Here is a 12853-nt window from a genome sequence, read left to right as displayed (position 1 = left end):
GGACCACTTTTCTCCTCTCTGCATCCCTCTCAGTGAAACTGAGGCCTCCTAATCTGAGAAATGAGGGATCGTTGGCCATCTGGGGCATTATTTTGATATGCAATACTCCAATTTAATTGGTTTGTATTTACAGACAAATATTTACAATGGGTGGTCATAGTGGTTCCTTGTGCTAAGCGCTAATGAACAAAACATGATCTCCGACCACGAGATATTGACAGTCTGGAAAGGTCAGACAAGTCTTGAATGAACCAAATTACAACAGAAGATCCAAGCTCAGCTATGATTGCCTAGAAAAGGACTGATCACCTTGGTTTCTGGATGAATTTACACTAGTGCAGAAAGAAAGAGTCTGATCAAGTCAGGCACAGAGCCTTGGCATTCTAGCCATGATATGGGTAGGAGTTTTTGAGCCTCCAGAAGTTTGAAATCCACTAACCTAGTATGGCCACAGAAAGACTCAGCCTCAGCTCTGAATGAAGTAATAGCTTTAGGTTAATCCATGGCACTCGCTCTTATACCAGGATATACGTATCTTAGCAGCTTCAGCATCTACACAGAACCCATGGAAAGAGTTCCATCTATGTACATATCAGGCTCCCAAACTCCCCTCCTCTCTTCGTTACCTCCTTCCTCATAATTTTCCTTGCCCCTACTTGAGACTCACCAACTTTAGAAGGCTGCACTGCTGCTGTTCCTGGCTGTTGGAAAAAGCACCTAAACTTGCCCCTCCAAGGCCTCCAGAGGCTGATTTTATGGGCCCTAGCTCCACTTTGCCCCTTCTCTCCCCATTGCTCACAGGAGTCAGTGCCCATGTTAGATACTTGGTCCCTGAGGCCCTATGCTATTTCCCAGGAGAATATATTAGAGAAGGCTTAATTCAGCATCATGAATAGAGTGAAGGAAAAGAGATCAAAGGCTCTAGAGGAGTGTAAATAAAGAAAAAGGAACTCTGGGAAAAGAAGAGTAAGGAAACCTAGTGATGAAAATTTTCTCAGGAAAAATTGCTATGGCTACACCCATGGGGAAGAACTGAATAAAGTATCTTCAGCACTAAAACTCTGTGGAAGGTGGTGACAGAACAACATCCCCAGCACAAAAAGACATCGGACCTCAAGGGCAACTGAGGAGGGCGGTGAGCACTTCCCCTGTGAGCCCTTCTCACGCGGTGGAAGCATCAGTGCTCGGGACCCATCACTGAGAGAGGCCCTGTTCACACACGTGATCTCATGTCCAAGATTTATCTTCATGGCTGTATTTTGTCTAAACTGTTTCCTACTGTAGAATATGCAAATGTTAACAACACTCGCCTTCCCCAGAGCAACACTGTGTTGGCATCAATTTCTTGTGAAAACAGTGAGATTGTCACCAGCACAGCCACCACTCTGAACTGACGCACAACAGGACCTGAAAAATGGCCTCTCCTGTGAAGGTCTCTAGATGCTTCTTAGGATAGGGAGATTCAGGCTAAATGTAGGGTCTTTTGGGCTTTGAACACAAGAATCCTGGAGAGAGGAGAGCATGTGGAGGATGGTTCTAGGCCTCACACTTTCCTACCCACAACTGCAGAGCAGAAATGTAGATGGAATGTGACCCCCTTTCCTCCATGCACTAAATCCTCTCCTGCCCCTATCTCGACCTTGCTACCTGGAGGTCCTGGGTGAAGCACCAAAGATCTTGGAAGCATCAAAGGAAGTTGATAGCCAGGTTCAATGAAGACATGCTCACTATTTCATAAGTGAATCATCATTGTTCAATAAAAGTATGTTGTAAGAACATGCTATTTGCACTGGGCAAAATATCCTGGTCCTGAGTTTCTTGTAAATGAATAATCCCACTCCACTCTCAAATCATGGGGATGTGGCAAGGAGACAACTGGAGACTTAAGTCCGAACTCTTATTCTACCATTTCCTGGTTGCTTCAGTTTGGACAACTTCATAAGCTCTCAGAACCACAATTTTCTCATCTGAAATATAAGAATTTAGAGCCTTCTGTCAGAGAGTTGTTGAAATATAAAATTGCTTTTACTTTTTCATCAAACAAACATTATGACCATGCTTTGCACAAAGCACTATACAACATGTTAGACACGTAATGCATCAAAAAATGGCTTCTGCCACCTTAGAGGAGGAGCCCAAAACATTAACATTAAATCACGTGAAGGATTACACTAGTAATAATAATAATCTTTATTGAGTTCTTAATGTGTCATATTATTTCAATTGTTAACTGATATTTTATTTTGTTCTTATAACAAATTATTGAGATACATATTTTTACAGTGAACAAGTACAGTTAACAATTCCTAATGAAGATTCAAAAATATACATGTTATGGGTTGAAATGTGTCCCTCAAAAAGGTATGTAGAAGTCCTAATCCCCAGGTTTACAAATAGGATCTTTGTGGATATAATCAAGTTAGCAGTTACCAATTAACAAAAAGATTTATGAACTTCATTTCAACCACACACTGATTGTATATCCCAGGGTTTCAGTTTAATATGTTTGTGTGGGAGGATGATTATCAGACTCTATCCTTGGTGAGTCCCGGGCTTTGATTTTTTTCTCCTTATACCCAGATATTGCCAAATTTTTGCTTCATTTTATACTCATTTCTTCAGGATAGGCAAAAGTCCTCAGAGTCGCAATAGCTTTAAATTCTGGGATTATATCTCAGTTCTTACCTTCTTCTAGATGTCAATCTTTCCTTCTTAACTCTAGTGTCTTTAAAAATATGTTTCTATATTGTTAATTCAAGAATCTTTTTTAGTGACCATTTAGCTTGGTAAAAATTTAAATATTGACAAGTGTTTTATATGCATATTATTCAATAATGTATTAAAATATACAGTGAATCCTCACTTAAGGTTATTTGTAAGTTCTTGGAACTGCAACTTTAACCAAAGGTCAGGTAACAAAAGCAATTTTACCATAGGCTAACTAATATAAACCTGAGTTAAGTTCCTATGGCATATTTCTGGTCACAAAAACATCACCAAACTTCTAAACAAAGAACCAAAACACTTCTTATATTAAACATTGGAAAAAATGTGAGCTATATGTACATTTAAGAAAGATTGATAGAAACAAGTAGGATAATTATTTTCTAACCTGCTTATTTCAGTTCAGGGTTGGAGGTGGCTGAAGCCTCTGTCTGCAGCTCAGGGCACAGACTGGGAACCCTCCCCAAACAGGACATCCTTCCATGTCAGGGCACACTCGCACACACACCTGCACTCTCTCAGACTGGGGCAATTTAGACACACCATTTTACCAGACTTGCACATCTTGGGAATGTGAGGAAACCAGAGTACTCAGAGAAAACCTGAGCAGACATGGGAAAATGTGCAAACTCCACACAGCCAAAATCAGTTTTTTTCTCATTAACATGATAATGAAACATGGAGCTCCAATGGCTCAATCGGTTAGTGTGTGGTATTTATACATTATAATGAAACAATGTTGAATGAAATGACACTGTTTGAGGACCTGCTGTATCTGCTATATAATAACGTGATATATATTATATAATTGTAATATATAATATGTAAATATAAAAATACAAATATATAATATATAAATATATAATATATAAATACGTGTGTATGTATATGTGTGTCTCCACAGCTTTCTGACATCTACAGTTGCAGTTGAGAATATACTGTTAGTTAAATTGCTCTTCCTTTGTAGGTAATGCATTACATCTCTGGCTCTATTAGAATTTTTTTTCTTTAGGGTTTTAGAGTGTTAGCAAATGTGCACAGATTTTAAAAAATTATTCTGCTCATGATTAATTAAGCTTCTTAAATCTGAATATAATTCAGCCATTATCCCTTTGAATATTCGTCTCCCTTATTTTCTATATTCTTTTGTATAAATCCAGCTTGGTATTCATTGGTGTATATTTGGTGTTTTTGGTGTATATTCTTATTCAGTTCTTTTTATCTTTTCGTCTCTGTTTCATATTCCATCCCTTTTCAAATTGTACTGCTTTCGCATTAAGCTCGTCAGCTCTAGCTCCATCTTACCAATTCTCAACTCAGCTTTGCTAATCTTTTGAAATATGTTATCCTTTATCTATATCAGTTTCTTATAACTAAAAAACCATTGCTTAATCCAAAGTCATGAAGATTTACCCTTATGTGTTTTCCTAAGAGTTTTATAGCTTTATCTCTTACATTTAGAGTTTTGATACATCTTCAATTAATTTTTGTATACAGTGTGATTTTATTTACTTCTTACTAGAGCATTTTATAGATTTGTACTGATTTTTCCTATTTCTCATAATTCTGCTGATAGAGCTCCTAGTTCTAGAGCACCTTTTCTGTAATTATCATGAAGATGAGTTTAGTTAAAAAGTGGTAACAGTGCTGGGAGATCAGGGAGAGGTTGCCACACCATGCGGTCTTCTTTCATTTCTTTAGGATCTTGATCCCCCTTCATTTCCTCTTTTCCTTTCATTAACACATCTCTAAAGAGGAACCTATTTTCTTCAGTTATCTCCTCCTTCCCCAGAAGGCTGCCACCTCTGTTCCTCCTCACTTCCAGGCCACTTTCCTGTAGTAGTGCAGTTTTCATTGGGCCCCCTAACCTGTGTTTGATATTTTAGAATTTAGTATATTTTTAAAACATTTCTGGAGATGTTATCTGTTCTATGTATATGTCTTCCAAACCCCTCCCCTATTTCCCACTTAATCTTTTAAACATCCCTCTGTCCACACTTGGAACCTAAATTCTGTGATAAATGTAACTCTTTCTCATCTTAAAATAATTTGAAATTTTGCCATTCTCTTTCTTCTATCAAGCTGATAGAAGTGAGCCAATGTGGTTTTATTTACACTCCTTCTGATATTATGGTTTCTTTGAGAGGATGTATGATGAGATTCAGAGTCAGGCAGCCATCATTTTCCTAGGACCAATTAGAATACATACACACACGTCTATATCTGTATGTACGATGTACGTATGTATGTAATTCACAATCTCAGTAATTCCCTGGGTGAAATCTGAAATGGGCCCCCTACATGGAGAGCAAGGAGAGACTGAAAAAAAGAGGTAGACCACTCCAGATTGATAAGTGGCAGGTTAAATAAGAGAACTTATGAGGCTTGTCTTGGCTACCTGCAGATGAGAAAATCTCTGCACCAGCCTGCTATAATCTTTAATACATTTATATATACAGTCCTTAACTAGGTTTAGTCACACATACCAACCAGATGGCCTCATCCTCTACTCTCTGAAGTCTGTTTTTGAAACAGCTCTTAATGTGAAAATGGTGGGCAAAACATACATTCCAAAGACAGAGAAGGGGAGAGGAGCTTCTGATGTCCAGGGTAGCCTGCTGGTCAACCTGAGGTCACATCCTCTCAATGACTTCCTCCAGGAGTATGTATATGTATGCTTGTGCTTGTTACTCTGATTGTGAACTTTGAGTATTATGTCTTTAACTAGTTTTCATTATCATAAGATATACCTGCGTTTTTATATAGTGTTTAATTGACGACACTGAGTATCTCGTTATTAACAATTTTTTCCCCAGATTATTCTGTCAAGATTTCAGGAAAGAAAATTGTATGATCTCAAATAATGATGCATTTTAATTTTTTTTATTAACGTGTTTCCTTCATTTACTGGTTGAGTATTATTTTATAGAGATAATATTCAAGAAATATTTTAGAATATAATTTTTAAAGCAGATTGTAAAAAATAGATATGAATTATATTCTTAAAAGGAAGAATTTTTCTTTCATGTTTATTAGCTGTCTCCTTATTTTTTTTCTACACATTTAAAAAATAATTTCATATTTTGAAGTTTTTCAGTAGACTCAAAATTCATGGGGTTTACTCTATAATATTTATGCATTAGTTTATTTATATATTGGATTTAATTTATGTTTTCTGATATTAAAACAGAATTTTTCTGTGTAATTATTTCATATAGGCAGAGTATGATATTGGTTTAGAATTTGGAATGTAAAATTAGAGAGACTTTTAATAGCTACATGATATTAGTGAAAAATTTATCATTTTGAAGTCTGTTTTCACTTTTGTAAGCTGACAGTAATCACTGTTTCTTTATATATTTACAGAAAGCATTATTTCTTCATTTGATTTCCTCTCACTTTACATTACTATCACCTTAGTCCTATTCTCTGCATATTCCTTGCTCATCCTACCTTGAGTTTCAGCCAGGGTCCTATTTCCAATTACAAGACAATTTCTTATTTCTTCAGCTCCTAGAATACCCCCTGAAAATCAACTGTCTTACCTAGCTTCCATACTCTAATGAGAAGGACTTTATGTTAAGTCAACAGGCACTCTATTAGTCTGCCTTAAAGCTAACCCTAAGAAGAACTGTGGAGGATGTCGTTTCACTGAGTTCTCAAGCCCAGGTAGAGCCTTCTTTACTCTTCAAGCTTTATAATCTCCTGACTGAAGACCCTCTGACCCTGGTAAGAGCTGAGAGTCAATAAAGAGCCCCAAGCACTGGTGGAGCTGGAGACCTTACTTCATATCAGTGACTACGCTAGAATTAGATTTGGTAACTTAAATCTATGTACGCTAGGGTTAACAACCACACTAGAAATAAATTTGCTTATTTCCAAATCTTTTAATGTCTTACGAGCTGTAAAGATTTTCACAAGTTTTTTTTTTGAGTTCATTGTCCCAAATTAATGTTGCTTTATAGCATTTATGGGCAATGGTACTAAAACTCAAAGAGGTCTGAGTGAAATTCTAAGGTAAATCTTCTAGTCAAGGCCAGGGCCTGAATTTAAACCTGGATTATAGGACTCCGAGTTAATTCTCTTACCACCACATCCTGCTTGGTTTTCACAAAATGCCACATCATTGTTAAGGCATGAACTTCAGCTTCTGACATGTGAATGAAGAGAATCTCTGTGTAGGAGGAAATTATATAAAGCAGTTATTCAAAGCACAACTTTTTGCAAACCTTGTTCTCCCATTAGGAATTTTATAGTATCAGTGAGTTTTAACTGTGAGATTTATTTTTGGTACTTTTCTTGTGATAGAGATTGTTTTGGAATCTCTGAACTATGCCTTCCCATGGGGTATACAAATTATCAGAAATAGGGGGCAATGTATTATGACTGTCTTGTGTGGGATGCCTTCCCATGGGGTATACAAATTATCGGAAATAGGAGGAAATGTATTATGACTGTCTTGTGTGGGATGCCAGAGGAGTTTAGTAAAAATATTTCCAGTGTTTACTTCTGTTTTGATCTTGTGATTGTTCTACTGAACTATTGGGGAAGATCCTCCTGGGACTAAATATCAACAACTTTTAGGGTTAAGCATCCTGAGTACACACTCTCTTATCTGTTTTGTCCTGACTCCATAGATAACAGGGTTAAGAGCAGGGGGAACAACCACGTACATGTTGGCCAGAAGTATGTGGATGTAATGAGGGATACTGTGGCCAAAGCGATGTGTCATGAAGGAGAAGAAGGCTGGCAGGTAGAAAGCTAACATGACGCACACATGGGAGCCACATGTGCTGAGAGCTTTGAGCCGGGCTTCCCAGGATGGCAGGTGAAAGACTGCTCTCAAGATTTGGATGTAGGAAAATCCAATCACAGAAAGGTCAATGTATCCCACTGAGAAAGCAACCAAGCCATAGATAACATTGACCCTAATATCGGCACAAGCCAACTTTGCCAAGCCCATGTGTTCACAGTAGGTGTGGGGGATAAGCCGCACACCACAGAAAGGCAATCTCAGGATGAGAAATATAAATGGAGTCATAAACACCAAATTCCTGACTATGACAACTATGGCCAAGATGGCTATTACCTTATTGGTAAGGATCATGTTATATCTCAGGGGGTTGCAGATGGCAATATAGCGATCTATGGCCATGACTGTCAGCACCACAGACTCCAGGCCAGTGAATATATGAATAGTGTACATTTGTGTGATACAAGCACCAAAAACAATGTCCCTGAGATTGAACCAGAAAATGCCCAGCATCTTGGGGATGGTGGCTGTGGACAAGCCAAGGTCAGTGCAGGCCAGCATGGCCAAGAAGTAAAACATGGGTTGGTGGAGGTTCTGTTCAGTCTGGATCACAAAGAGGATGGTGACGTTGCCCAGGAGAGCGATTAGATATACCACAAAGAAGGGGAAGCCAATCCAGATGTGCACACGTTCCAGCCCTGGAATGCCCATCAGAACAAAGGAAGCAGGGTGGAACTGGGTATTGTTTGGATGAAGCATATTGGAGAGAATAGGTTTCAAACACATTTCTTGCAGTTTTCTTGTTTCCAGTGAGAGACTCTCACTTCCTTCATAGAATGTTGCCTATTTTCTGGAGAAATATAAAATCCATTCTCTAATTCTATAATACAGCAGAGGAGACCTGGAAAGGGAATAGGAGGCACAGTTATAAAGACACTCTCACTTCAAAGTATTTGTCTCACCTACATAGAAAACATGGAGAACATTTCCCAGTACAATAGTTCTGTACTTCGCAGTTTTTTCGTCAGTCTCTAAGGAAGAACCTGCATATGGCATTATTAGCAAATATTTGTTGTTACTTATATCTGTTAATCAGTATGTAAAGCATAAAATAGATGGTGTGTGTGTGTGTGTGTGTGTGTGTGTGTGTGTGTGTGTGTAATATCACTGGACTGGGATTGAAGTGGAGATGACTCAACTGACATGACGGTTCAAGAAAATGATACGTTCTTGCAAAGTAGACCTGAAATATTAAGAAATATTCTATGTAAAAGAGAACTCAGTATGGGTGAAAGATTAGACAGCCGATGTTTGGATCTGAGGTAAGGAATGGAATTAAGAAATTTAGGCAGTTTGGAGAGTATTATATAATTTCAACAACACAGTGGTCCCTCTTAGATCTACAAAATCTTATGTTGTATCTTCATGCAGATACTTTCCTGAGAAAGTGTTAACTAAATTGAGAACTGAACAATGAGAATCTACTAATAAGTGGAAGAAGGGATTGAGCCGAGAAAATATTTCTAGTTGACATAAACAGGGAGTACAGAGATGGCGATATGACCATGTAGGCCCTTGTGATTAACTTTATGGGGTTTTACCCTTATCCTAGAAAAAATGGGAAGAAACCGTAGTATGTTAAGCTGTAGTGTAACTGGATCAAATTGGCATTTCAAAAATATCACTCTTGTTGCACTGTCAAAAAAAGGCAGCAAGTGCATTTGTAGTCATATCTGTTGGAAGGTTATCAGACGTTCAGATTGAAGATTGTTATCTTGTACTGTGCTGTCAGTAACTGATTGGAACAAGTCAACTTTGCAAGTGTTTAGTTGTATTGTCTTCTAAATAGTTATCAAATCTATTTTTCTTCCCCTTCACAACTACCGAATTAATTAAAATAGGTATAATCTTTTATCTTAACCTTTTTGTATAATTCATCCCTCTTCGCCAATGGCCCTCAATATTTTTCCTTTTAAAAACATATGACTGGTCAATATAAACCCAGTATTAAATGTGATTGAGGAGCAGTGATTCTCATGATAAGAGAAGGGGCAGGTGGCTCTGTGCAGAACTAGGGGAGAGGGATTGAGGACTTATTCATAGTTCGTTCACTCCTCATGGTGGCACTTAGGGCAGGCAGGGGGTGGAGGTTATAAACCTAGTGATATTTGATATATTGTCCACTCCTCATGGTGGCACTTAGGGCAGGCAGGGGGTGGAGGTTATAAACCTAGTGATATTTGATATATTGTCCTTGTAATAAAAAATTAACTCATGTATCAAGGTCCTAAAACCATATAGATTTTTACATGTTCTGATAACTGCTGCCAAAGATTTAAATTGTCCTCCTTCTATATTTAAGATTATCTGCAAATTTACCAGCACTACCACTCTCTGCCCTCATCTGTTATCTTACAGATGTTTCCAGTTATTAATCTTTAATTAATTTGACAAGTATTTATAGAGTTCTTACCATCTGTCAAGACCTGCTCCAAATTGAGTCAAAGTCCCCCAAATCATGGAGTTTAAAGTCTAGTCATACCAGAATTTTGCTTCTTGGCCTCACACAAGGTTTCCACTCTCATAGTAATTCTTTCATTTTTAAACAGTCTTTGTAGGGAAACTTCCTAAAAGGTGCTTTGGTATTCCACATAAATTACATATTCAGAGTGCTCCTGTTCAATAAGATTATAGGCATTGCCAAAAATTATTGTCTGTCTAGATCACTTTGCTGCAACCACTAATCATAACTATGGCCACTGTTGATGTAGTCATCTAAATGTTTTGTCTGCTTAGTCATCTTTTCTGTTTAATATACTTCCATGTATATTTTCTAAGTTTATCTTCACTCGAATTCAGGCTCTCTTGTCTTCTGCCTTTCTGAATGCCTCTCTTCCCTTTTAGACACTCAATTCCAAGGTAAACTATGGTGAGCTTCTCCCAGGGACTGGCTTCCATCCTTTGCAGCAGAATTTGACAACCTCTTTATTCAGGTTCCCAGGCTTCCCATTTCTTAACCCCTTTGTGTCCCATTTTCATATCTGCCATAACTGTCTTCCGCTAGGGTGACTGTGTCCAGTGTAAGAAGTCTTGTACAGAGGTGACAAAATTGAAGGATGTAGGAAGAAAAGACCTCATTCGTGCCAGCTGATGAGAGTAACCATTGCTATTATTTCTCATGTTTGCATATCACATTCTTTATTTACATGTTTGTGTCTACAGATATGTTCCTGCATTTGTTGATATCAGTTTGTTTATTTAGCACAGTGAGTGTTGTGCAGTGTGTTTCTGTGTTAGTGATTGATGTGTGGCCATGAATGCAGGTTATTCTCAACACAACTCCTCTCTCTTGCTCTTGCTGCATCGCTTGGAGAGGGTCCTAGCTACAGAGACTCTGGCTGAATCACTGGAGCGCCATCACCCCGTGAATCACTCTAGTTACCATCATTGTGAACCCTCTTCCAGCAAAACCAGGAGCTGACTCACCTACCTCTGCCCAGCATCTGAGAAATCATTTGTGAAGAACTGGATGCACAGACTGCAACCTGCATGTGACTGAGTTCTCCATAATCAGGGCCAATGGGTTATATGAGAACGCTAGTCCCCTGGGAAGGGTCACCACACAATGAATGGATTGTGTCCCCAGACCTGTGGTAATGAGACAGAAAATTTCAATATCCCTAAGGATATTTTTATCCTTTCTGGTCAGAGACACTTTCTGGTTACAGATGATCTGCAATTTGCATCCTCTAGCAAGAACCCTCTCCAGATAGGTCCCAGGAGTCTAATCAGTCAGAGGCATCCTGGACTCCCACTTACACCTTAAACCTCACTCTAGCACCAGCTACTTTGGACAGATAGGCAGTGAAGGCAGAGAAAGAGCTCTGTAGGAAAAAAACAAACAAAACAACAACAGCATTTCCTCAAAGTCAGCTTGGAAACATCTGTACATTTAGAAAATGTCAGAACCAGAATTCAAACTTAAGTCTCTCAACCTGAGCTTTCCATTTTATGAATTACACTGATGATTTTTTTTTGTGAGAATATAGTGCTTCTAACATTCTGTAGAATAGTAATTAGTAGAACATGAGAATAAATAACATTCATATGAAGGAAAGCAGCCTAGCATACATACAAAGAGCACGTCCACCTATTTGTTCTGTGACTTTGGCCAATTCAATTTGTTATTCCAAGCTTTGGTTTCCTCACAGGCAAAATGAGAAAAAGTTATATCATCTCATGAGATTGCTTTAATGGTATAGGATAATGCCTAGAAAGTACTCAGCAATCATTTATTAAAAATTAATAAAAATAGGTTATTATAATTATTGTATGGCATTATCTTTGAAGTAAACAATTTGGGTCAGATAACTTAAATTTAAATGACTTTCCTGAAATTCTATAGTTGAAAGATGTTGAAGGCATTAATTAACCTCTGTGAGCTTCATGTTATCTCTATAGATTCATAAGGGTAATGAAAATGACAATTTATATTTCATAGTTTTCCTCTGAATTGAGTGAGATGATGCTTTTAACTAAAACAGCAGCATTTGACAATAGATAGAAGATATTATTAAAATGGATATTATTTTTATTACTTATTTGAAATAGATATTTTTAATGTTGAATTTGAATACAATAACAGCAATTATGTTTTAGTTTACTAGATTACTCATAGAAACAACTCTTATTTGCTCTTATTTGTTCAGGAAATGTATTTAGTTTGACTGCTAGATGTCAGTAATGCTCATATGACAAGCAATTATTTCTTATTTTCACCTATATTTACTAAAATTTTGCTGTGAATTTGATAACACACATATTAGGTACTCAATATAGATAAGCTAAATCGATAAAAACATGCTTGTCAATTTAGCATTTTATATATGTAGTAGTCAAATCAAACACATTTCTTTTACAAATCACAAAAGAGCTCGTGAGCTGTCAAGCTAGGTAACTGAAATTTTTCAAGACATTTCAAATATATCTTTACTTGTATAGCTTCAACGTTAATAACCATCTTTTTTATGGGGCTTTGATTTATTTTATGTTACATTACTGTAAAGATTAAAATGTTAGTGCCTCTTCTTGATTATTTACAATATTCTCTACAAAATTTAATATATCTGGCTATATATTTTCATATTCATGATTTTGAATTTCAATATTAGTTAAAGCTTTAGAAAACTCTAGGTGTTCCTTAATACCCATGAATCTTATAAAACATATAAAAGAATACTCCAGGCATATCAATTTTTTCTTCATCCCACTTTGGGCCTTAAAGAGAGAATACTCTAAAATTACGTGTGAACCCCGAGGAATATAAACAAAGAGCATGGATGGTGATTACATGATTATTTCACTTATTTTTTTAAA

The 12853-nt window shown here is 37.2% G+C and overlaps 1 protein-coding gene across 1 annotated transcript; it reads right to left on the bottom strand.

Annotated features, from left to right (window-relative positions):
• Window positions 1-7294: 7294 nt before the first annotated feature.
• On the bottom strand, window positions 7295-8236 carry LOC105309614 (olfactory receptor 52E5). The gene has a single exon (XM_011385784.1). The coding sequence runs from the start codon at window positions 8234-8236 to the stop codon at window positions 7295-7297; it is 942 nt and encodes a 313-aa protein (XP_011384086.1).
• Window positions 8237-12853: the final 4617 nt, after the last annotated feature.

Source organism: Pteropus vampyrus, unplaced genomic scaffold, assembly GCF_000151845.1.
Source record: "Pteropus vampyrus isolate Shadow unplaced genomic scaffold, Pvam_2.0 Scaffold802, whole genome shotgun sequence".
In the NCBI taxonomy this organism is placed as follows: Eukaryota; Metazoa; Chordata; class Mammalia; order Chiroptera; family Pteropodidae; genus Pteropus; species Pteropus vampyrus.
Note: the sequence above shows the minus strand (reverse complement) of the source record. Positions and strands in the feature narration are given on the sequence as shown.

Coding starts and splice junctions, on each gene's coding strand:
- LOC105309614 (XM_011385784.1), bottom strand. CDS start 8,236: ATGCTTCATCCAAACAATACCCAGTTCCACCCTGCTTCCTTTGTTCTG.